The sequence below is a fragment of the Pteropus alecto genome, unplaced genomic scaffold, assembly GCF_000325575.1.
Source record: "Pteropus alecto unplaced genomic scaffold, ASM32557v1 scaffold540, whole genome shotgun sequence".
Classification (NCBI taxonomy): domain Eukaryota; kingdom Metazoa; phylum Chordata; class Mammalia; order Chiroptera; family Pteropodidae; genus Pteropus; species Pteropus alecto.
Window position 1 is genome coordinate 223,395 of NW_006429308.1, and position 27,189 is coordinate 250,583.

At 34.6% G+C, this 27,189-nt stretch overlaps 3 protein-coding genes across 3 annotated transcripts in view; 2 read left to right on the plus strand and 1 right to left on the minus strand.

Moving 5' to 3' along the window:
- Window positions 1-9,879: 9,879 nt before the first annotated feature.
- On the plus strand, window positions 9,880-10,836 carry LOC102880296 (olfactory receptor 51H1). The gene has a single exon (XM_006903824.1). The coding sequence runs from the start codon at window positions 9,880-9,882 to the stop codon at window positions 10,834-10,836; it is 957 nt and encodes a 318-aa protein (XP_006903886.1).
- Window positions 10,837-15,831: 4,995 nt separating this feature from the next.
- LOC102883601 (olfactory receptor 51H1) lies at window positions 15,832-16,779 on the minus strand. The gene has a single exon (XM_006903835.1). It carries the CDS (start codon window positions 16,777-16,779, stop codon window positions 15,832-15,834), a length of 948 nt encoding a protein of 315 aa, XP_006903897.1.
- Window positions 16,780-21,875: 5,096 nt separating this feature from the next.
- The window catches only part of LOC102883861 (olfactory receptor 51H1), a 6,250-nt gene continuing 936 nt past the window's right edge, over window positions 21,876-27,189 (plus strand). The window contains exons 1-2 of the mRNA XM_015592903.1: window positions 21,876-21,974; window positions 24,969-25,036. Of these exons, the coding sequence (XP_015448389.1) occupies window positions 21,876-21,974; window positions 24,969-25,036 (167 nt within the window). The remainder of the gene's footprint in view (window positions 21,975-24,968; window positions 25,037-27,189) is intronic.

A 27,189-nucleotide genomic window follows, 5' to 3' on the forward strand; every position in this document is an offset into this window, starting at 1 on the left:
GAAAGAGTGAACAAATGTGCTAGTAATTGATATAGGTAATTTAATTTCTCCTGATCAGCTCATTTTTCCAAAAATATATGTGGCTGTGGAATTTAATATTTCTGCCCAGAAAAGAACTTGTCTTAAGCCCAAGAGAGTTGCATGATAGAAAAGGCAAACCAGACTTAGTCTGTAAGCTCCTCAACTTATTGTTGGCTGTCGGATGGGGTTCACTCTCATATCCTAGAGCCTGCTCTAATTCTTGATGGTGGTCTCCTCCATCTTCAAAACCAGCAATACCTTGTTGAATTCAACATAACTTTCATGCAAAAACTCTCAGCAAATTAGGGATACAAGGGGATTGTAGATAATTTTATAAGGAACATGTCTGAAAAGAATTCTAGCTAAGATTATACTTAACAATGAAAGACTTAATGTTATCTCCCCAAGATCCTATGGGAATAAAGGCAAAAATATGTGTTCTTACTACTTTTATACAACATTGTATTGGAAGTCTTAGTCAGTGCAGTGAGGGAAAGAAAAGAAGACATATAAACACAGATTAGAAAGGAAAAATTCTATCATCTATGCACAGATAGCATAACTTATGCAAATATACCAAAAAAAAAACCTACAAAAAAAATTCCTAGAACTTAAAGATAAATTTGGCAAGAGCACAGAATACAAGGTCAATATACAAAAATTAGTAATATTTCTACATCTTAGCAATACATAATTAACAATGGATTTTTTTAAAGTACCATTTACAGTAGCTCAAAATGACACAATTGGGTATATAGCTAATAAAATTTGTACAGAATTATTATGTTGAAAATTATAAAGTATTGCTAAAAAAGAAATCAAAGATGACCTAAATAAATGGAGAAAATGCATTATGAGACTCACTATTGTTTAAGATGTCAATTCTATGCAAATTCTTCTAAAGATTAAACAAATGCCAATCAAAATCTCAGAAAGGTCTCTTTTTTTTGGTATGACAAGCTGATTCTAAAATGTATATGGAAAATCAAAGGAATATAGACAAAATATTTTTGTAAAAGAACAACAAAATATTTTTGTAAAAGAACAACCAAATCCACAGTACTTGACTTCTAGACTTCCAAAGCTACAGTAATCAGGAAGATTTTGGTTTGACAAAGGGCTAAAACAGTATAGAGAATCTAGAAGTAGACCTACAGAAATATGGTCAATTGATTTTTAAACAAAAAATTATAAGCCTAAATGTAAATCATAATACTATAAAACTTCTAAAGGAGAACATATAGGAATTCGAGTGTTTTCTTTATGCAAATAGTTCTTAGACACCAAAAACACAACGTATAAAAGTAAAAAAAAGATAAACTACATTTAATGAAAATTTTTACAAAAGTGCTTAATGAAAAACATTGTTAGAGAAAGAAAAAATAAATCACATGCTAGGGGAAAATATTCACAAATCATATAAACAATATTATTCAGAATATGTATTAAAATAAAAACTTTATTAATTCAACTATAAGAAAAAACAAACAACCTGATAAGAAACAATGGATAAGAGATTTAGACACTTCACCAAAGAAAATACAGAATATGTCAAATAAACACATAAAAAAGGCTCAACATTATTAATCATTAAAGAAATACAAATTAAAACCAACATGATGAGATGCCACTAAATATTAGAATGACAAAGAGGGAGAAGGAGAGGGATAGGAGAATTTAAGGTACTATTTGGAATGCAAAGCAACTAGGACTCATATGTTGGTCATGAGAATGTAAACGGATAGCCATACAATGGCACAAACATTTTCTTATAAAGTTAAACATATACTTAGCAAATGACTGGGTAATAACTTTTAGATATTTAACCTAGACAAGTGAAAACTTATGTACATATAAAAACCTATACGTGAATGCATATAGTAACTTTATTTATAACCAAAGTTCCTTCAACAGCCTAATGAATACATGGAGTACCACCTAAATATCTATGCAATGGATATCTATACAATGGGGCACTGTTCAGTAATAACATGGATAAATCTCAAATGTATTATGTTAAATAGAAGAATTCCGGCTTGAAAGATCACATACCCTATAACGAACCAAAATGATAGGAGCGGACAACAGATCAGTGGCTGCCGAGGGCTTGTGGTAGGGTGGACTGGTTGACTACAAAGGTGGGTGGGATAAATGTTTTGAGTTGACAGAACTCTTCTGTATCTGGATTGGGGTCATAGTTACATGACTCTATACATTTATCAATACTCATAGAGTTGTACTACAAACAGTGAATTTCGGCAGATGTAAATTTAAAAAGCATTTAAAAAATGTAAAGTCTCATAAGAACATTTTGCATTTTCAGTTGTTTAAAATTTATCTTTCAAGGCTTGTCCATATTTTCTTAAGTTCTCCTCTCTCTCCTATTTGCTCATTATATATTACTTTCTTGTTTCTGGCTTCTTCTTTTCTTTTGTCCTTCTATCTTTTTTAATATAACAAATAGTCTTGATCATCTTGATCATACAGCATATACTAGCCATGAGTTATGTATTGAAGCATCTGTGTTTGACAAATTCTAGTAATTCAGTTTTTAAAATGCCTCAGACATGTATTTAGAATGAGTCAAAATGACAACAAAATATGTTTTGGTAAAAATATACATTTTCATTAATGCTAAAAATTATCTTGATGTTATGAAAACCACTCAAGGATAGACAAGATATATTATATAGGCTTACAAATTATTTTCAATTGCATTTGCAACTTCTCATGATAATGCTTTTTCATGAGGCTTTCATGCAAAATCTAATTTATCTTGTAATAAAATCATTTAACTAGATGTAATAAGACATCTGTCTAATTCAAATTTTGTTAGTGCCAAGTGCTATTAGAGTACTATATTCTAAGGAAATAGACAAGAAATAAGAGAAACCTCATTACTCATTCAAGTTAAGAGAAAGGAGTAACAGGAAAAATCAAGAATAAGCAAAGCAATTTATTTTAATGTGAATTAAAAAGTTAAAGCTGTTATTGAAAAACTCCATGTAGGAGGGTCTGGACTTGTATAACATTGTTAGATATAGAAAGAGAAAAACAATATTAGAAATATTTAAGAAGTAAATCATCAGAACGTTATTTATTTGGTGACATATTTATTTCCTGATTTGCATGACTAGATGGATTAACTTATCAACTGAGATATAAAAGTTAAAAAAAAATAACCAGTGAAGGCATAGGGGGAAAGCATAAATTTTCTTTTTAAAGTTATGGACTTGTCAATTTGGTGAATATGTGTGATACAGAGGTTAAGATGATGGCCACCAAGCAGATACATATAATTGTCTGAAACTCAGCATAAGAATCAGTATCAATGATATAGATTTGGAATGAATCTGTTTAGAAGTCAAGTTAAATATATATTTATTCATATGAATAATATGAACAAATTCATGACTCTATATTTGTAAATTCAATTGCCAGGGGAGAAGGTGAAATGGGAAAAGCAAGTGGTCAAGTAGGAGATGGAATCAGAGACATTGAGAATGGAGTGGGGTTACTATTGAACTTGGGAAGAGGCAATTTACTTAACTCTGGGAAAGTAAAAGTGGGCGTGGATATATTTCAAGAAAGAGCTAAGAGAGGCAAGATATTGAGAAAGACTGTATCAAATGATCACGATTTTTTTAATGAATAAGGGAAAGGTTTTTTTCTATGAGGAAACATTATGGGAGAAAGATTGAATGAGAGCAGAGGTAAGATATGTGATGAACATTTGAAATTGCTTTTGATAGGCATAGGATTAGTATCCGACCAAGACAAATTAAAATAACTAAAATAGATTCTCTAAATTTACAGGACCGTGCAATCCCACTTACTGAATAGTCAGTCTCCTCTAATCATTTTCAGCTTTAAAGATGTTAAAATAAATAAAGAGAGATGATAACATTTGTGCTGGCAGTCAATGACAGAAAGTTGAAAGAAATCAGAATCCATGTGAGATATGAATGATTGACCTGTATAAATAAAAAACAAGAACAGAAACAAAAAATAATGTTGGATTAAGAGCTTGCTTGGAAGTTCTAGCAGGGGAGTGCAGCTACTCATATACCCTTGATGGAAGAACGGTCCTCTTGTCTATTGTGGAAAGTCATTCTCTTAGGTGGAGCATGTAGTAATTTGACTTCAAAGGCAAGGGAAGTAAGAGCAAAAATTAATAAGTGAGACTATATCAAACTAAAAAGCTTCTGCATAGCAAAGAAATTATCAACAAACAAAGAGGCAACCATCTGAATGGGAGATTTTTACAAACAACGCCTCTGATAAGGAGACAATGTCCAATGACCAATAGACCTATGAAAAAATGTTCAACTTTACTAGCTATTAGGGAAATGTGAATCAAAATCACAATGAGATACCACCTCACACTTGTTAGAATGGCTATCATCAATAAGACAAGTAATAACAAGGGTTGAAGAAAATATTGGAAAAAGGAGCCCTCATACACTACTGGTGGGAATGTAAATTGGTGCAGCCAATATGGAAAACAGTATGGAGGTTCCTCAAATAATTAAGAATAGGATTACCATATGACCCATCAATCCCTCTTCAGGTATCCACCCCTCAAAATTAAAAACATTTATCCCTGAAGATATATGCACCCTGATGTTCACTGTGGCATTATTCACAGTGGCTAAGACATGGAAACAACTGAAGTGCCCTTTGATATACTGGATAAAGAAGATGTAGTACATATATACAATGGCATATTACTCAGCCATAAGAAAAGATGAAATACTGCCATTTATGACAACATGGATGGATCTTGAGATTATCAATGTAAACAAAATAAGTCAGAAAGAAAAAGATGAGGATCATATGATTTCACTCATATGTAGGATGTAAAACTGAAAGCAACAAGTGAACAAGAGAAAAAAATAAAAACTCATAGACATAGACAACAATTTAGTGGTTATCAGAGGGAAAGGAAGGAGGGAGGAGTCAGATAAGGGTAAAAAAGTTCAAATATATGGAGACAGAAGGAGATTTGACTTTGGGTGGTAAACACACAATGCAATATACTAATGATATATTATCGAATTATCACTTGAAACCTACATAATTTTATTAACCAATGTCACCCCCCAAAATTTAAAAAAAAAATGAAACAAAAAGCAGTGTTGGCTGAGGATTTGGAATAAAGTTATAGTGATTCGGTTAGTCCAAAACCCTTTTGTCAATATAGAAGAAAAATATGAATAAGGGCATCATTTAAGCGACATAAGATGACACACAGTGAGCAGTGAAATGTATAGGTTAAGATATTGCAAATAGAACAATTCCACGTTTTAATTACTTGAAACAGTATTAAAAGAATGATTATATGATGCAGAGATGAATTTTATTTGAGTTTAAAAAATCAACATTTTGAGTGTCTACAGTATTGGAAGAGTAATTTAAATTAGTGTAAATTACTCTAGGACTATCATGTAGATAAATGGTAAGTGAATAAGAGAGCTTAGTTTATGAGCCTCATTCTATATGAGCATTTTGCCATCACCTAGATGACTTTCAAGATCCAGGAAGTCCAAAACACATCTGGGACAGTGAAGAGCTTCTGTTCTATTATTTCTATCATAAGTATAATTTCTAAAGTCAAATTCTTACAATTACATCAAGAATCTAGGCCAATTCACAGTGTAATCCTTTTTTCTTTTTAGATCAATGAGAATAATACTCAGCTTATTCACTTCACAAGAGTATTAAAGTCATGTGAATTTATGAGGATAATGATGGTGAAAGTATAAAGCAAATGAGATAAATTACATAATTGATAAAGCTCAGAATTAATATTAAATATTATTATTGTTATTATTAATGCTGCAGCTATTGTTATTATTACTGTTGTTATCCAGAGGGCAGGTAAGAACAGTAGAATTACCTGAAAGTGGTAATAAGAATGTGAATTGTCTCTTGATTGATTGGTGCATAGATTAATTACTCCCTGAAAGGCCTCTTGCTTTCCTTTTGCACAGAACATAATAAGACTTATTAGGTTAATATTGAAAACTGAAAAATACAGACAAATATCAGAAAAAGTTAATTCATTATGAGTTATTTGAATTTAGAATTCATGGAAATATGGAATGGAAAAATCGTAAGTCACTTTTCCATAGGATATTGTTATTAGTTTTGCTGTGTTCTGAGAAAAATAAAGGCAACTATTATTCATTTCAGGAAAAAGTGAGGTGGCTAAGATAGTCCTGAGAGACTATGATTGATCACTATTCAGCCTCTGGAACTCCCCAGCCAGACACACACACACACACACACACACACACACACACCCCATTTCCAAATAGTCTCCTCAATGCTATCTCATTTCCCAGGTGTGAAAATATAAGAGATGATTTTACAGCCCTGGAGAGACTTCTCAATCCTAGATGCCTTGGGAATAACCTTGTTCATAGATCTGTGAAACTCTCCATGGCACGGTACAGGGAGGGATTTGGAACAGCTCAGAAAATAAAAGTCCTCGTGTGGGTAGTGGTAATGGTTTTGCCAAGCAAGCCTCAGGCTGCTTAAAAAATCTCTCCCAGCTGGGAATACTCTCAGCAACTAGGTAAGTATAAGGGCAAAATCAGAGAATAGGGTTGGCCTATCAACAGAATATTATAAGATGTCATCACTGAAATTTTTTATTGTCCTCCAACCATTTTTTTCTGTGTCCCCTTATCTCTCCTTTGTCCTTCTTTCTTCAACCCAAGCATTCCATGTTCTTGTGTTCTTGCTCTCTTGCTCTTTCACACCTGCTTTAAGGGAAAGATGTGAAGACGACTTCTTTAACCACATGGTGAATAGGTCATATTTTTCTAAGGTGTGGATAAATATAAGATTTTCTATAATGAATACATTGCCTTAGAAAGTAGAGAACTCCCAGTCATTGGAACTAATGCAAGCAGAAGGAAAGTGCCACCTATAGAACACAGCATAAATGTTCCTATATCAATTATACACTGAACTTTTAAAATTCCTTTCTTCTAGAACCCTAGAATGATTGGAGTTTGAGAATTTTCCCCTTGAGAAGTGAATCTGTGGCTCTACCATCAGGTGAAGAGTGGTTAAAATTAATCTCTAGATCAGGAAGGTTTTACTTTCTGTTTCCTCAGGTCCCCCATGCCTATCATACACCCTGGTAGAATGAAGCACTAATTAGTAAATTTCTCCTTTTAAGGCCAGTCTATTATTCTGTCATCCACAAGTACCCTAGAATTTCTGAGAACCTGGAAGTTTCCCTGGTACGTACAAATGGAACTGTGTTTGTTTGTTTGCTGCTACTCACACAATAGAGAAATCTTGCAATTTTATTTTGTTGTTCATCTGCTCCTTCAATCTAGGATCTATAATGAGGTCATGTGGTAGTGTAGGGCGGGCAGATATAAAATGCTTACACAGTCTGTTTTTCCATAAATATGGCAGTATGGACGCAGAAGGTCAGGGCTAGATGAAACTTTCGAAGGAAGAACTGGGATCTAAGAACCTAATCTTTAGGGGATAGGCTGGAACTCTACCTGTTTTCTAGATCCTGATCAATATAGATAAAGAACAAAATTAAGGACTCGCCCAAACACACAACGTAATATATGTATGTATGATGTATTATTGAATTGTACACTTAAAACCTACATCATTGTATTAATGTTACCCCAATAAATTTAATTAAAAAATAAAAGGTAAAGAAAAATCTAAGGATCCATATCAGGGAGTAAGCATCTTGGCCAAGAGATGCAGTTTTGACTTGGTCTTCTCTAAATGAAGCCTTAAGCTCTCATTGCACTTAGTTGTAATTTCCCTCAACAAGTCTCTGCTGCCCCCCAACCCCAACCTTCTCATCTGTTTTGCTACTAACAAGGTGTTTGACTAAAGAAAAGTTATTTTCTTTATCTGGGCTTCAATTTCTTTATTAGTAAAATGTGAAATAGAGTTACTTTTGCTTCTGCTATTTGTTGCACCTCTGTTATTAAAATTCTTTTTCTCTTCTTTCCTTCTCTCCCCTCACCTTATTTTCTTCTCCCCACTCTCATTTGTTACCTACTTTTATTTCCACTTTTTATTACAATGATTTTAGAAACTTAATAGACATGTTCTTTATCAAAAACCCCTAAAACATATAAAAAAACTATTGGAAAGAAAGAAAATGTATGCTGGCTAGGCCAAATATTTACACCAACAGCTAACTTTCTTTCATAACAGCAATGGAAAAAGAGAAAATACCTTGGCCAAGGCTGGGGAAATCTGAATCGTAAATCTTTTGAAGAGGATCTTTTGGGAGATTTCAAAAACAGTTGTAATATGTGTTTTGATGCTTTTTTAGCATGGGTCAGCCAGAAGTGTGTACACAGCCTGCGGGTGTGACATTCAATATTTGCAGAGCAGAAGATAAAATATTCAAAAATTACAAGAGATACAAAATTAAATGTGATTCTTTACTGATAGAAGAGAATCTATCTATTTTACTTCTACCACCTGTAAAAAACTCTGGCCAAAAAATCCAAAACAGACAAATAAGAAAACAGAAAACAATATTAACATGGAGAACATGCAAAGAGAACTTTATATTCCAAATAATCATAATAAAAAGCACACATTTTATTTTCTAAGGCATTTTAATTTTTAATCCTCACATGGCCCCTATGGTGTAGATTATTGTCCACATACTATATACGTAGGGCTGTATTGAAGGGCAGGGGGAACTGGAATCTGATTACAAGATGTGTGGTTCTACAGTTCATGTTCTTAACACTACATTGCCTCTTAGTCTGCTTCATTCCAGTCAATTGATGAAGGCAACTTATGAGTATCTTAAGGTTGAGAACTTCTCAAAGAGAGTCTGCTCTACTTCTGACTGGTATTCATGTCTAAAGTTGAATGACCCACTGGGGAACCTTTTGGAATAAATGTAGTTACTGATTCTGGCAATATAAGTATATCTTCTAGATCTTTACTAATGCTTCTATACTGACTTTTAATCAGAGTGTAACATGCCATTATGAATGATCACTGTGCCCTAACAATAGGATTATCAGATGATTCTGTTCCTAAAAAAGGCTTCAGATAAGCCCTGGGGAGGGGGGAGGTCTCACTTCCTTTTGGACAAATCGAGTTACTTTAAAAAGAGAATTATTGTTGTTGCTTTCCTAAGTATAATTTGCTCCCCTTCTACTAGGATTTCACTAGATTAGAGATGGTAGATACGTTTCATTTTCTATAATTAGAAGTGGCTGTCTCAGGTTCCTGGGATGAGAATGATTCTGAGGCCACATTCAAGCTCAGGGGAAATGAAGGAGGGTCATGCTCAACTAGAAGGATAGGCATGTGCACTGGGCATTTCCATCCCTGCCCTACATACAAAATTCATTGCCTTCATGAGAGTTCTGGGTATAAAGAGTATAATGGGCAAGAATAGCATCTTTTGTGGGGAACAAATAATTCATATTTTATATTAATTCTGTCTTAGTTGTTATTTCCTCAGCCTTCAATTCAATTGCTTGTAAGATATTGATTAGAAAGAAGGAGGAGAGGCCAGAAAGAGCCAGAATGTTTTACTTAATGCATTGACATTGCAGCATGTGCTTTAAACTAAATACGACTTATTTGTACTTTGGTAGGTCTTTTATTTTGGGGCCAGTAGAAGCTTTCTCAACAGGATACGTATTGGAATAGTACTTTCAGTGGTTCAGTCCTCTCTTACACTCTTCCCCACACATGTGAAAATAAAATGCTTCTACTCTCAGGGAAGTTGAATTCTAATACCTTGTTAATCTCTGTCACTGTGCTTTTAGGAAGCCATACATCAGGATCTCGTAAGCTCCCTCTTCATGCCTTTGTCACATTGGCTTCATGGCAGATAATAACCATACCCACTTCCAACACCTTTACTTTGTTTTAACTGGAATTCCAGGGCTTGAACAAAAGTACTACTGGATGGCATTCCCACTGGGTGCTATATATGTCATTGCCCTCTTTGGTAATGGTGTCATCATTTCTACCATCAAGTCTGAATTGTCCCTGCATATCCCCATGTACTACTTTCTGTGTATGCTGGCACTGGCAGACATGGGACTTGCCCTTTGTACTTTGCCTTCTATGCTAGGAATATTCTGGTTTAACTACAAGTCCATCACCTTTGATGCCTGCCTTGTTCAGATGTACTTCATCCACACCTTCTCAGCCATCGAGTCCGGTGTGCTGGTGGCCATGGCCTTTGATCGTGTTGTGGCAATCTGGAATCCCCTCAGGTACAGCACCATCTTAACCAATGGTGTAGTCTGCAGAACAGGGGCAGTCATCTTGACAAGAGCAGTATGTGTGGTCTTCCCTGTGCCTTTTCTCATCAAGCGACTCCCTTTCTACCACTCCAACATCCTCTCCCACTCCTTCTGCCTCCACCAAGATGTCATGCGCCTTGCCTGTGCCAGCACCCGAGTCAACAGTCTCTATGGCCTCATTGCTGTCATCTTCACCAAGGGCTCTGACTCCCTCTCCATCCTCTTCTCCTATGTGTTTATACTCAGAACAGTAATGGCTATTGCCTCAGGGGAGGGCCGGCTGAAGGCACTCAACACCTGTGTTTCACACATCTGTGCTGTACTCATCTTCTATGTGCCACTCATCGGAGTGTCTGTCATTCATCGTTTTGGAAAGCACCTTTCACCTCTGACTCATGCCCTCATGGCTAATGCCTACCTTCTTGTACCTCCTGTGCTAAACCCCATAGTCTATGCTGTGAAGACCAAAGAGATACGAAGGAAGATCATCCAGATATTTGTTCAAACCAAGATCACTGCAGAGGGTTAAGGTCTGCCAGTTTGAGAAAGGAAGAATCTATTCTGTGAAAGCTTAATTATTACTATAAAAAATAAAGGTTTATATATATTTTTTCACATTTCTATGTGATTTGAATGGGGAAAAGAGTGATTTCTCTGTTCTCTGAGCATATTTTCCTATTTCTGTGCCAAACTGCCTTTTGACCAGTATAGAAAGAGTGGCATCTATACGAACTGTCCAATGTATTGTCCTGTAGCCCTGCATTTATGAAATGGCATAGAACAGCTGAAGGCAGGGAATAATACTAATTCTGTTTTGTAATAATGCTTTTGAACAGAAATAGTTTTATGCTTTTTAAAAATTAAAGCTCATTAAATTGATTTAATTTAACATTTTAGCTCAAGAGTTAGGAATGGCCTCTATTAGCTTAATAGAAGAAATGAACTATGCTCATTAAATAATAAGAGAACACCTGGAGGATAATACATTATTAAATATGATATGAATCAGAAAAATGACCAAATTTTAGGATTAAAAATATAAATGTACAATTGAGCAGGGACCAATTCTGTTGCATAATTTGGGATCAAAAGATTAAGGGTGAGTTTTAGCTCTTTCATGTGTCACACTGAGTAGTCTCTTACCTTCTTATAACTGCAATTTTGTAATTTTGAAAATGGAAATAATATCACCTGGCATCCAATGTTATCATAAAATTGAGTTTAATCATATAAATACAATTATTTCTAAACTTTAGAGTGCTGTGCACCTATAAAAATGATCAAGAGTAGCAAATGCAAGAGAATAAGAGAACTTATATTTACAGACTGACCATTAAGTAAAAGACTCAGTGCCAGAGCCTTCTGCATGTTACCTTATTTGATAATTACAGCATCCCTATGAGAGAGAGTGTTATGTACTGTTTCCAGATGAAGATTATTAGGCACAAAGAAGTTCATTGGCTAGCCAAGGCTCAGGCAAGCAGACTTCCTGGAGAATGTTGGACACCATCTATATTGTGGGAGTTAGAAAAAGTGGGTTAGGCAGAGTGGAGAAGACACTCATAATAGTGGCTTAAAGAATTATTAAGGATTTTTTTGAAGGCAAACTAAATATAAGAAGTAGAAAGAACAAAGGCCTATATATAAACCAAGCTATGTGTATCCCCGCACATGGTCCAAATGACTTTTTAAAAGTAGTTACTGTTCGATTGTTAAAATCTACGACCAAAGATTCTTTGTGACTTGAGTGATGAGTGTCATTATCTGCTACTCAAATCAGTATCTATTTTAGAAGTTTGTTAGGGCAGATTCTAGCCTAATTAACATTAATTCAGCAAGAGTATGCATACAAGAAATGAGTATTTCCATTTAAATACTGCTTTCCATTTTAATACTATTTTCAGGGTTAGAGGCCTTACTGAATTAATCTTAGATAGTTTCATAAAAATAGGCTTTATTTTTTAACTCTGTGAGAAACAAAAGCACATTGCAGATATTTAACAAAATCACAAAGTATAAAAAAGCATTTAAATATTCTGGACTTAGCGGAGAGAGTTGAGTTCACTACTCCTGGAGGCACTTGTTAAGAGTTTGCCAGTGCAGTCACAGTCCTGAGGCTGAAGCAGGGAATGCAACCCAGAGCGATTCCTGTTGTTGAGAGTCTTGTTCTCAACCTATTCTTTCAACATGGGGGAAAGATCCTTGGAAGCAATGTAGTGACCAATATCCACAGGGAATCAACAAGTCTCTTGGAGGACTTTCAGGTCTTGGGTGTTTTTACCATATGTGGTGCTTGAAATTTAGTCTATACCAAAAATTTCTAAATCATACTATAAAGTTTAGAGACAAATAGAAATGCTCTTCACAGCAATTGTCTTTGGTGCCTTAAGTACACAAATGCTGATCTCAGAAACACATGTACTGGTGAAGGAGTTTGTGGGTCTCTCTATATTTCTTTCTGTCTCCTTCACTTTTCTCCTGAAACTAATAAAAAATAAAATAAAACAGACAAAAATGGTAATAACTATAGACTACAGCAGTATCAGCAGTAGTAGTAGTAATAGCTGCAATACCATCTACTAAATAATAACCATAATAATTGGTATTTTAGACATGTCCTCATTACTTCCAGAATTAACTTTATGAGTGAATATATTAAGAGCAAGGGCTTAGGTGCCATACACCCTGGGTTTAAATCCTGGCTGTGCCAGTTACCATCTGTGTAATCTGGGAAAGAGACCTAATTTATTTAATGCTAATTGTTCTAATCTACAAAATCTGGGTAGGACATTGCTTATTTTGTAGAGTTATGGAGATTAAAGGAGTTAATGCATGTAAGGCTTAGCCCAGGGCATGACAATAATAAGCATTTAATAAGTATTAGTTGGTATTATTATTATTATTCTCAATTAAAAAACAAGACATTGAGGTGCAGAGGGTTTATGTAACTTGGTCAAGTTCACATACAAGTGGGGACAGCCATAATTAGAAATCACATCATCACTGTAGCTTCGATTTTAATAAGCAAAAGACTGTAAATATTTATAATTTATCCAAATAAATCAAGCTGAAGGAGAATCAAAGGGAGAATATTTGATTTGTTAATTAGAAAGAAGTCTGAGTCATGGAAAACATAGTTTTCATGTAGCAGTGGAGACAAAATTCAGACTGCTGGAGCTAGAGAAAGGACTGCAAAGTGAGGATGTGGATTATGTGTGTAGATTGCTGGTAAAGAATTTAGATTTTTTATTTTGCCACCTCATGGTCCCACCAGAGAATGAGAAAATAATGGCATTCAAAGGGCACTTTCAGCTTATTGCCTCTGTTATCACAGTTTACGAACATTGTAAATATATTCCGTAGTGGTTGGCTTTTTATCTTTAGTCTAGAGAGGTAGTTTTCAAATTTTTGGTTATATATCTTATAAGTGAAAAAAAGGACACTCCCTAATATATTTATATCTTATTTTTATTCATTTGAAAATTATATACAGATACTACTGTATAATACTACTGTATAACATGATAACACATTAAGAAAAAAACATTTTTGAAGGATGAGATAAATTTAAACACAAATTTTAAAAATTCTATTATTTTCTTCCTGTAGGCCAATTGATTATAATATGTCCTGTTTGAGAGTCATGTTTTCCACTTAGATAGCATCAATATGAGGTCTTGGTTAATATTTTTATTTTGCACCAACCAACAATATTCAAGTAATTTCCACTGAAAATGTAAATTCCGTATCAGTCTCACAAATTTAGTCTTAATCTGCCTCTCTGTCTAATTTCATCCTGGTAAACTGAACCTCTTACTTAAGGACTTGAAAGTATTGATTAGTAGTTTATCTTTCATGCATCTGTACTTTAGAATCATGGTTCCTTCCCTCTCCCACAAACTTGCTTGCAAACCTAGAAAACCAGGAGACATGGGATGAATCTTAATTTACAGGCTTTAGAATCAATAGATCTAAGTTTTTTAAAAATAATTTATTTATTTTTTATGGTGACATTGGCTAATGAAATCCAGTAAGTTTCAGCTGTATATTTTAACAGTAAGGCATATATATACATTTACATTGTGTATTCACCTCCCATAGTTAGATTTTGTTCTGTCACCACATATTTGACCCCTTTCACCCCATCAACCCCTGCTCCCCTCTGGTAACCAGTAGTCTGTTGTCCATGTCCATGAGTCTCTGTTTGTTATGTTCATTTGTTGCTTTAGGTTTATATCCCACATATAAGTGATAACAGATCTAAATTTGAATCTAGTTCTGCCACTTAGAAACTGGACGACTTTGAGTGAGTTACTGAACTGCTCTAAATCTCATTTCCCCCATGTGTAAAATGTTTATAACACTTATTTTCAGAGACTGTTGAGAGAATTCATTGAGATAATATATAAAGGCAACTAGCATTATTATTTAGTGTTACCAAATTAAAAGTGATATTTAAGTAGGTATCATGTAATACCCACTTTGCTTATAATTTGTACATATTTCCTTACAGAGAAATATACCAGGGATTGAGCAGAAAAATGGTACATTTTTCTCCATAGCTCCAGGCTCTAGCATCATGACTGGGATTTCGTTATGTTAAATGTATATTTATTGAATGAATAAATAATCCTCCTAGCAACTTGATTGTTTAATGATTAACAAAATGCTTAAAGCACTTATTAGCATCAATGCAAAATCATATTGCATTACATATTACATACTCATCCCCACACATGTGTACACTGATTTCTTAAACTTATTAGTGCTGAAAGTTTTCACTTATCCTCATGCAAAGCCCAACAATAATTTTACTTGGTAAAGTTTTGCTGGATCCTCCAGTACACATCAAAATAGACTTCGCTCATGCTGGGTCAAAAAAGTAAAGGCAGAACACCTATTATCCTATTAAATATGTGACAGAAAACTAGAACTATTATAAATCCATAAGGAAGTACTATCCTTTAAAAGAAAGTTAAACAACCACAGATGTGTCTGTTTTAATTTTATCATAGGCACTCTTTACTCAATAAAAACAGAACAGAAAAATAAATGTTATTAAATACTATTTGTCTCTGTAACAGTTTTCTTTGCTCTATTTTAAGAAAAAAAAAAACAAAAAAACTATCTCTGAAACCCAGCCCTTCAGCAATGCTATAGGGCTTCTATAATCCAACTTAATGTAATTATTATTTAATTGATAATTAAAGAAAAAATATTACTTTACGGTATATGAATAACCATTCATAAGCATTATTTGGATAAACAGGTGATAATTTATCACTAATGCTCATCTCCAGTTTCAAAGAAAAAAATTGTTAATTAAATTAGATTTTGCATGTGACATCAGATATCAAAATACATACATCCCAAAATGGAGTATATACAGATCAAAATGACCTATGTTATACCTTTACCCACAAGCTTTTTCCACCCTTGCATTTTACCAGATATGTATAATTCGGCTGCACTGTAACTGTTGAAAAGGCTACTTATTCTGTATCTTACATTTGATTTGATTTCCCTAGATCCTGTTCTTTCTCCTCTGGAACACATGGATGATCCTCCTTCGTATCTGCTTGGTCTTCACACTATAGACAATGGGGTTTAGTACAGGGGGTAGTAACAGATAGATATTAGCCATGAGCATGTGCACTACTGGTGATAAATGCTTCCCAAATCTGTGGGTCATGGTGATGCCAATGAGAGGAACATAGAAGAGGAGCACAGCACAGATGTGAGAGAGGCAGGTGTTGAGGGCTTTGAGCCCTTCATCTCTGGAAGCAATACCCAGCACAGTCTTCAAGATGAGTACATAAGAAAAGAGAATGATGAGAGCATCCAGACCCAATGTGAAGATGACTATGATGAGGCCATAGAGGCTGTTGATGCGAGTGCTGGCACAGGCTAGCCGCATTGCATCTTGGTGTAGACAGTATGAATGAGACAAGACATTGGAACGGCAAAAAGGTAACCTCTTTATAAGGAAGGGCACAGGGAAGACTACACAGACTGCCCGGGTGAGGACAGCTATTCCAATCTTGCCAATGATGCTGTGGGTGAGGATAGACGCATAGTGTAATGGTTCACGGATGGCCACAAATCTGTCGAAGGCCATGGACACTAATACTCCTGATTCCGCCACTCCAAATCCGTGGATGAAGAACATCTGTGCGATGCATGCATCGAAGGAAATTTCAGAAGTATTAAACCAGAAGATGCTGAGCATGGAGGGCAAGGTGGACATGGAGAGACTAACATCAGTCACAGCCAAGATAGAGAGGAAGTAGTACATAGGCTCACGGAGATTGTGATCTACCTTGATGACAGCTAAGATGGCAGCATTTCCCAGGAGAGTTAGTATGTAGAGAAATCCCAGGGGAAACGCCATCCATGGGTTTTTATCCGGCATCCCTGGGATACCCATCAGAATGAAACTGTGGTACTTGACATGCGATGCATTAGAATTCATCACGTTGTTCTCACCGTAGGGCAAGGCTGGACTTTCCCATTTAGCTCACAGCACCTACACTGAAAATATATTTTCATATGATAGGTAATGACTTTTTAAATATATAAATGGGACAGCAGAGGGAAGAACTGTGTTAAAACAGCATCCACAAGTTTTTATTTTATTTTTTATCACTTTGTCTTTTTCCTTCCTGGGAAATCGCATGAGATGACCTCTCTTCCCTTGAATTTAATTTGTTCATCTGAAAAATGGAGATAAGACTAAATCCCTAGTATTTAGATAGTAAAACATTTGGATATCTCCCCCTTTAACAATTCTCAATGTTTGGCAGAAAAGAAGCAATAGCACCTAAGGAGTTAACAGCATAGAGCATTTTGCTAAATAATCAAAAAACACTAAACTCACATTACACCTATAAACATTCCACTGCCTTCACAAACCCATGTCCACATGAATCCACGTGTGTGTATGTGTACATTCTCATACACACACATCTATCTATTATCTATCTATCTATCTATCTATCTATCTATCTATCTATCTATCTATCTATCTATCTATCTCTATCTATCTATCTATCTATCATCTATCTATCATCTATCAATCATCTATCTATATCATCTATCAATCATCATCTATTATCTATCTATGTGTATATTTATATTCCTCCACATGCCTAGAGATCTATTTTTTTCTCTTGCATTTTATTAATTTTTACTATGGTGACATTGGTTAACAAAATCCAGTAAGTTTCAGGTGTACAATTTAACAGTAAGGCATATGTGTATATATATGTATGTACATATATTGCATTATGTTAGATAGCTATTTCACTGTATTTATAATGGCCTACATTTATAAATAGACACATTAGTGGATAAAACTGTTCAAATATATATTTAATATTCATGAATTTTAACATTTATAATTTTCTATAACTTCATTTTAAAGTAGCAAGGAATAGAAAATAAAGGTAATTGGCTCAAGAAAAAACACACATATGATATGAGAGTAGCCACTCACCAGATTTTAATTTTAAAAGTTTCCTAACTCACCAGAAACTTGGGACCATTCTTGAAACCTCTTCTTGCATCAAACCAACACTTAACCATTCTCAAACGTGCTTCCAAAACATGACATAATTATCTCATTTCTTTCTTTTGTATAGCCAATAAATAGTATAGTCCATTTCTCTCAGGCTTTCTAACTAATCATCCTCTACTCATTAGTGCCTCCCTCCAATAATTCTTCATTCTGTAGTCAGAATAAACTTTTAAAATTTGAAATATGATTTATTCATCACAAACAAAACCTTCTTTAAGAGCATCTTTTGTACTTAGAACAGAGACCCAGATCCTTATCTTAGCCATCAAGGTAAGGCATGATTAAGCCCCTATCTTAACTCATACCAGCTCACACCATTTCTCTCTCCTTTGTTCTTTTTAATGCAGCCAAATTTGTAGTATTTAAGTTCCTGGTTCTCACTAAGATACTTCCTGATATAGGATTTCCACATATGTTCTTCCCTGTTCCTTATGTCTTTCTCCACTTCCTATATAGTTCCTCGTTGCCTTATCAAAGCCTATCTGTCCTTCCCTAGTAAGACTTTTTAAGTGTCCATCATTTCTTAAGACTCCTCATTGTGCTACTTTCACATTTTGGGCTTTTCTTCTTATAAGTGAGCACAGTTAATTCAGCATTATATAAGTAGTTACTTCATATCTATCTCTCTTACTTGAATTACATTCCCTAAAAGAAAAGAATATTTATCTATTCATCATCTAATAGATCATATGCTAAACATATGTTAGCTTTTCCATATGTGTTGAATGAAGGAATGAAACGATGATTAAATGAATATGAATAATTGAATGCCATTCTTTTTTCCAGAAATCTTGCAAACCCTCATTCTCCTTCCTGATCTTCTGTATATGGGTTGAAAATCATTAACCAAGAGAATGATATGTTTTTCTAAGAAGGCCCAGATAAAAAAACTTAAATGAGGAGCCTTTGATAGGTATCATGGTGTCTTTGCTCTCACTTAAGTGCTTGCTTTGAGAAAAGAGAAAGAAAAATCTCTAGAATTGTTTTGAGAACTCTGAGTCTAGGTGGGGGTAAGGGGGTTATGGTCAGATGTATAAGATCAGGAGGGCTTTCCTGCTCATTCACCTCCTGTTTCTCTGTTGTGAGATAAGGATTTTCTATTTAGGAGACAACACTGTAAAAAGTGATTTTGCAGATTCTGATCTCTTAGAGGAATCTACGAAAGATTGTGCAGTCCATTTACAAAGGTCGTGCTGTGCGTTGCAAACAGAATCCAGATCGCTCTATCAGTAAATCACAGTGCTCAGATCAAAACAAAGCATCCTGTGGTGACTGTCTAACCCTCTAGCTGCACTTGAGGAAGGGGCGTTTTTATACTTTACATGCTAAATGAGAACCTTTCATTGCTGATAACCTCATCTCAAGCAATTCAGATGGCTTTCCCTTGGGAAGAATCAATTAGCTCACCCCTACTAGATATTTTTCTTGGAAAGACTTGAAAAATCTTTGATGTTCTCTGAATAAGTCCCGAGGGCCTGATAAAACACTGTTGTTTCATGGAAATTGTTGATTTTTGTTTTCCCCTTCCTTTTTACTGCTTTTGACCCTGCTTATCCAAATGTGTTTTTATCCCATCTTCTTTTTCCGCATTGTCTCTATTCTCCATCTTCCTTCTCTTTTCCATTCTCCCTAAATTTTCAGTCCCCTCTTTTCTCTAGTTCCCATTTTACTTCTCATTTACTCTTCCATCCAATCTTAATTTCATTCTTTTGTATGCACTAGATCCTCTCCCATAGTATGTCTTCTTTTATTCCGAATAGCAACATCTACATTTTACCTTTTCTCATTTTTTCTTTGCTTTTTGTCACCCCATGCATGACCCTCTATAGACTCTTCTCATCTGGCCTTATTATTTCTCTCGCTAGAATTTCTATGAGGATTTAATGAAATAATGTTCATAAATAATCCTACACAGAGCTTGTTATGTGGAGGACATGTAAAAAGATTTTAAGATTAATGTATTACCTGTATCAACCCCTGTGCTCCAGTTCAGGATTAATTTGGTTTCTTTCTTTCCCTGAGACTAGCAAACAGAGCACTTATATAGACTTCTCAAACCTCTGGTGGCATCTGGAGTCATCATGATTCTATAACAATTTTACAACTGCTCTGGAAAAATTCCTTGAGGAATGTTATGTAGTGCCACGTGGGCTATTCTACCCTGGTTACTCTAAGGACTGCAAAACCTTCCTTCACTTGTCAAATATCCTTTCTTCTGCCAAGACACCTCAAATTTTTCTTAATTTTGATTTTTCTTTTTTAAATTAAAGTTATTGGGTTGCCATTGGTTAATAAGATTATATAGGTTTCAAGTGTACAATTTTATAACACTTTGTGTGTTATATTGCATTGTGTGTTCACCACCCAATGTCAAATCACCTTTTGTCACCATGTATTTGACCACTTTTATCCTATTCTACCTCCCCCACCAACCTTTCCCTCTGGCATCCTTTCAGAGAAGTTTGAAAAAGACTGAAAGATCTACTTCAGTCTCAGTTTCAATGATGACATAGTGTTGTGATGTACCCTGAAATAGACTGGGGGTCTACTGTGGTTTTGGATGGAGAAAAGGATTGCTTGGGCTCTCCCTCAGGAACACAGAAGACAAAGTTCTTTAAATTTTTCGACTTGTTTGGTTTTATGGGTTGTTATTTCAATCTATTGAATATAATTAGTTTCATTTCTTTTAATGTATTTTTCTGTAATGATATTTTTTCATCAATAAGGTAATTCTTAATATTATAGAAACAGCTGGTTATTCCATCTGTGTGTGCCTTTGTGTGATTAGTCCTAAAGTTGTCCACAGACCCTTTCTACTACCTCTTCATGTCTCTTATGGTCTCATTTATTTTCCGTCATAGGCATAGTCACATTATAACAGCAGAAAACAAAAGTTAGATGTAAATAATTCTTATGATGATATTTCCTTTTTCAGGCATAATAGAGAATTATGGCAGAAGTTCATCTATTTATTTTCAATTTCTATACTCATTTCTTTCCCAGTGTGTATTACAACCTATAGGAAACCACCTAAACATTAAGAGCTGGTGCTTTATAATAAGTGTTTCTGTATATTTTAATAAGACTTTCATGACTATGTCTAGACAATACTATCTGTTATCAATAATGTGGAGAAGTTGGAATCTTGATGTGAGTATAAAGTGATTCAGCTACATTGGTAAATAGTTTGACATTTTCCTTAAAATTAAATAAATGCCTATCATACTACCCAATAATTCCTCTTAGATACCTGCCTAAACATGTATACACAAAGACAATATGCTAACTTTTGTAACAGCATTATTTATAATAGTAAAATGCTGTAAACAATTCAAGTGTATATCAACTAATAGATGGATAAATAAATATATTTTATTCATATAATGACATACTACTTAGCAAGGAAAAAGAATAGACTATGAATGCATACAGCGAAGTGGATAAAACTTAAAACATGTTAAATGTGAAAAGCCAGACACAAAGGCAATTTATTGTATGGTTACATTTATAAAATTTTGAGCAAATGCAAACTATAAAAATAGAAAGCATATTCATGGTTTTCTGAAGCTGTAGAGCCCCAGGGCTTACCTGTGTCAAGTACTATCAAGGAATCATTTTATGTGATATGAGTTTTAAAACTGGTTAAGGTAATAGTTTCATAATTATATCAATTTACTAAATGTCTTCAAATTGTATACTTAAAATAAATAAATTCTATGACTTGTAAATTATACCACAACACAATAAATAAATATAATAAAATAAAATAGGAATTAAAAACATCAGTAGTTAGGAGACTGTTGCTATAGTCCAAATGAGAAGTCATGGTAACTTTGCTGAGATGGTAGAGTGAAGATGAAGAGAATATGAAGTATGTAGAATATATTTTGGCTTGGACTCAATAGGGATTAGTAATAGATTAGTGTGATTTATTGAAATTAACCACAGGTAGATAGGAAGAAAAATATTGTTTCTGTTTTACAGCATTTATCATGCTAATTTTGAGTTTCTATATATTATCCAAGTGGAATTATCAAGAAGTTGATCGAGAGATCAAGGCAGAATTCAGGCCTGAAGACATACTTTTGGAGGTAATTGGTATGTAGATATTTAAAGCAATAGGACTTGATGATATCACTCAGTGAGAGAGAAGAATTAAAGTATAGGGCAAAAGACCAAATAAGAGACACACTAACATTTAGTGAAAAGAAAGAAGATAAGTCATCAGATATTAAGGAGTAGAAATTAAAGCAGGAGAGAAAATATGGTGTCACAAAAACAACACAGAAAAGAAAATAACTCAACATAAAAGCAGTTTTTCACTATATTAAATTCTTCTGAGAAAAAGAGTGAGATGAGGAATGTTCTCTGGGTTTAACAATAAGCAGGCCGTTGGTGACATCTGCAAAGATAGTTTCAGTGAAGTGGGAAAGAACTCTCACTGAATTGAGGAGAGAATGGAAAGTAAGTGGGACAGGGACTATAGACTACCATGTTAAAAGGCTTTTCTGTGAAATGGAGAAAGAATGAGGTGATAACTGGAAGGCATGGGGATACAAAGCAGGCTTTTCTTTTCTAGTTCCTTCCTTCCTTCCTTCCTTCCTTCCTTCTTTCCTTCCTTCCCTTCCTTCCTTTCTTTCTTTCTTTCTTTCTTTCTTTCTTTCTTTCTTTCTTTCTTTCTTTCTTTCTTTCTTTCTTTCTTTCTTTTTCTCCTTTCTCTCCTTTCTCTCTCACTCTTTCTTTCAAATTGTAGAGATTAGGCATTAAAGTATATTTCTATTTTGATGTAGCTAGTGAGGTACCATTTATGCAGGTTCTAGATTGATTGTATATTTAGAAGGTTGCCATCACAGGTTTGCATTAAAAGAACTAGGTCCTTTGAGATCAAGACAGAGAGACCAACATGCCCAGAAGCACGAGTCTATCTAGCTTTTGACCCTGGAAGCATCTCCAGGAAGAGTGATGATCATGTCTCCAGAGTATCATTCCAGAGGGAATCTGCGCCAGAGTACTCCTGGATTTAAATCTCTGGCTGTGCTGCTGGTTGTCAGCATGAAAAATAACTCTCATCTCTTAGACTAGACTTTGGGTGAGTTGGGGAGTAAACTGTGGTCTGGGTAATGCTTTCTCTGAGGATGCTGTCACAGAATGGAGGGGATAATAGTATGGACATTTCGTAGAAAAGTCCTTAAAGGTCAGGATTGAGTGGTAGGAGTGAAGGGGGTCACATATGTTGAATGCAGTCCACTGTTTAGTCTGGAATCTGAATTTGGTGGCAGACATTTTTTCCTATGGCTAAAAATTAATTTTCTCCTTTAGGACCAAAAAGAACTTTACAGAACAATGATTAAAGCACCTCATTTTAAGTTTTAGTTTAGGTTTTGGGTCAAGTTAATTATTTTCTCTGACCTTTGTTTTACTTAGTCATACAGCGGCAATAATTAACAGTACTTTTCTCATAAGGTTTTCATAATCATTAAGTGAGATAGTATGTGAAAAAGGCTAAAAACAGAACCTGCAGCATAAATTTGTATTCAATCAATATTAGGTGTTTTTGTTAAGGACTAAAATAATCTATAATGTTCACCCATTATACTTCCCATTGTCTACCTATGACATTATATAAACATATTTCTTATGATTTCTACATATCTATAAAGAGCCTAGAGAAAAATAGTTCTCAGCAAAAACTGTTTTTCCATTTTCTCCTCCTTTTTCATTAAAATATAAATAACAAGTCTAATTGTAGATATGAGAATTAAGTGGAAAGAATACCTACTAGTGCATCATTCTTTTATTTTATTTATCTAGGACCTGCTTCTAATAAATTCTTTACAGTAAGCATACATGATTAAGTGCAGAGTCACTGAGCACAGACCTACATATTCCACTTTCTTAAACACTGCTACAACCAGTACCTGCAAACTCAAGACATTCAATGTTGGGCTAAATTGGCTGAGGAATGGAGACATGTAGGCAATACAAAATTGGATAAAAATATATAAATGATATATGGGTCAGTAAGTACATTTAGCATCAAATAAAGAGATTTCATAGCTTATAAATATTTTGAAATTTGGGGTTGATTTTTACAGTTAACCAAACATTACAAAATTTATAGATAATGGATGAACATTGATTATAGATAAACTTTATTGAATGTTTATTATTTTCCTCGTGCTTATCTAAGTATGTTATCAATATTCCCAATGAATACTCTTAACAATTCCATGGTAGGTACTATTATTTTCACTTTAAAGAGTTGAAAAATGAAGCACGGAGAATACTAAATAACATGTTCAAGGTTGTAGAGCCAGGATTTAAATCCAGGTGGTCTTCTCTAGATCCTTTCATTTTAAAACTATTTTCCTATTCTAATTTCTGAAAGAGACAAAGAAAGATATAGGTAAAGAGAGACAAAGGTTATATAGTATATAAGTAAAAGATCCTTAAATCCAGTTGGATCTAAGATTTGTCAAAGGGTCAGCTAGAATGTTTGGCATTATTTTTATTCATTCATTCATTCATTCATTCATTTAAATTAACTGTGTTGGGATGACATGGGTTGATAAAATTATGTAGGTTTCAAGTATATGATTCAATAATACGTTATCTGTATATTGCAGTGTATGTTCACCACCCCAAATCAGATCTCCTTTTGTCATTAGATATTTGACTCCCTTTACTCTTATCTACCTCCACCCCTTCCCCCTTTCCCTCTGGTAACCACTAAATTGTTGTCTGTGTCCATGAGTTTCTGTTTGCCTGGTTCATTTGCTGCTTCCTGTTTTATATCCCACCATTTATAAACCATATGAGTAAAATAATATGGTTTTCAACTTTTTCATACTAATCAAAATAAGTCAGAAAAGATGTTAGTATTCCTTAAGTTTGCAGTCTATAAGACCAATTTTTCAAATTTCAATGGCACTTCCTACAATAATGAAAATATTCTACATCTGTACTATCCTATCCAATACAGTAGCTACTAGTCCTGCTGAGGAGTATGGCTATTAAACACTTCAAATATGATTTGTACGACTAAAATGTTGATATTTTAATTTAATAAATTTAAATGTAAATAGGCAAATGTGTCTAGTGACTACCATATTGGACAGTGTAGCACTAAACTTCAACTTTCAGGAACATTGCAGTAACTCTTTCTTGTCTCCATTCATTCCTAAGTATCTAGAGATCTCTGCCCCTTGTGCCCAACCCTAGATTTTGTCTAGAGACTTTGCTCCTTCCTCTAAACCAGACTTCTGTTCTATTTTCTTTAACCTGGGTCCTGAGTTGGGCTTCAATAATATGTGAATTTTTTAAACTTTGCTTGTAGTGTGTGTGTATGTGTGTGTGTGTGTGTGTGTGTGTATGTGTGTACATTTTTATTTGGAAGTCCCTCTATGAGATTCTCATGAGGGTCATAATATAAATAAGGTTAAGAGCTAGTACAACACTACTTTTTCAATACTGAATCCTTATCAATTGTGTAGCTTAGAATGTCCCCCAAAAGTGACTACCTCATCAGCCTATTTGGATATATCTTCTTAAAGATAATGGCCAATAATTGAAACAAAAGAGAGCTAACTATGTGGCACTAAGATTTTAATACTGATCTTTGTCACTGCAAGTGTTAGGCATTAATGTCTAGATTGTCCCATAGGTCTATTTAAGCCTGACTCAGAGTTATAGTAAGAAATATAGTTACTGGTCACTCAAAGTGGAGTTCGCAATAACAGCCATCTAGTGATATGACATGCAGAGAATGAGAAGTCTCTATGGAGGAACAAGGAAACTTAAGTCCAGCTGAGTTTCTAATGCCTGGCACATTGACTTCACCAATCTGAACAATGTTTGAACCAGCCTTTTGGGAGAATCTCCATGGATGGATTTTATCTATCTGAACCAGTTGTTAGTTGCGGAACTCTGCAAATACTAGAGGGCATTTTGCTTCTTCAGGAGTAGCCGAGAAATTGATCTCAGAATTCCCTTCCACATGTACCTTAGGACAGAGAAGTCTAATTGCAATGAAGAACTCACTGTAGAAAAAGGTGGAGCCTGAGTAAATGAGATTGAATGGGAAAACTTGGAATAATTCTGAAAAAGTACTAAAGTAAATCTTCTCTGGCTCTCCTGACTATTAATTTTCTACTTTTATCATAATAAATTACCACAAATGCAGTGCCTTAAAATAACATATATTTACTATTTTATAGTTCTGTAGGTCAGAAGTCTAACATGGCTCTTATAATGGATTAAAATCAAGGTGTCAGCAAGTCTGAATTCTTTTCTGAATATTCTGTGGAGAATTCTGTTCCCTTGCCTTTTCCAGTTTCTAGAAGCTACCCATGTTCCTTCGTTCCTGGTCCCCTTCCTTTATCTTCACAACTAACAAGTCATATTGAATCTTTCCCATGTGGCTATCTCTCTGGTTCTCTGCAGCTGGAAAATTTTCTTCACTTTTAGGGACTCACATGATTCGATATGACCTACTTCTATAATCCAGTATAAACTCCCCATCTCAAGATTAACTTTAATCACAAAATCTCTTTTACCAGTGTAAGCTAACATATTTCAGGTTTTAAGGATCAAGATGTGAGCATCCTTAGAGACCATTTTTCTGCTTACCAGGAGGATCCTTCTAAAGGTCTTTGGAAGCCAAATTAATTTCTTCCTCCATTACCTGCTGCACGCAGGTTCTTTTAGTACCCATATACTCCCAGGAATGCAGAAACTCAGAGCTTTAAAATCCTTAGAGTATATTTATTTCCTCTTCTGTCCTATATCATGCAAGTAGAAAATTTGAGTCCCAAAGAAAATTGTGTCTGAATCACAACAATCTAAAATCACAATCAAGACACACATATATGCACACACATCTGCATATCTGTGTTTATGAGCAGCCCTTATGTCATGTTTGTGCTAATGTTTTCTTTGTGGTTATTGGCGTCAGTGTTTATTACCCACAGAAATGTACAATGTCAAATTCTTTCTTATCAAGGAAGCAAGACAGCTAACTCCTTGATGTTTTTAGATGAATTCTATCTCTCTTGGGTGAGGTGTTGGTTGAACATTATTTTTCTTTCTCCTAGGTATTGTAGTATATGATGTTCAGTAATGCAATTATTGCTCAGTAGGGCAAGGCTGTTCATTTCTGTATCAGACTGTGGACATGAGTGTGTTGAAATAATATTTAAGTCACTCCTTCCTGTGGCTACCATCTCATTACTTATTGCCACGGATTCTAATTGAAGACTGGTTAACTCAATGATTTTTTCTCTTTCTGCCTAGTCAAACCTTCATTCT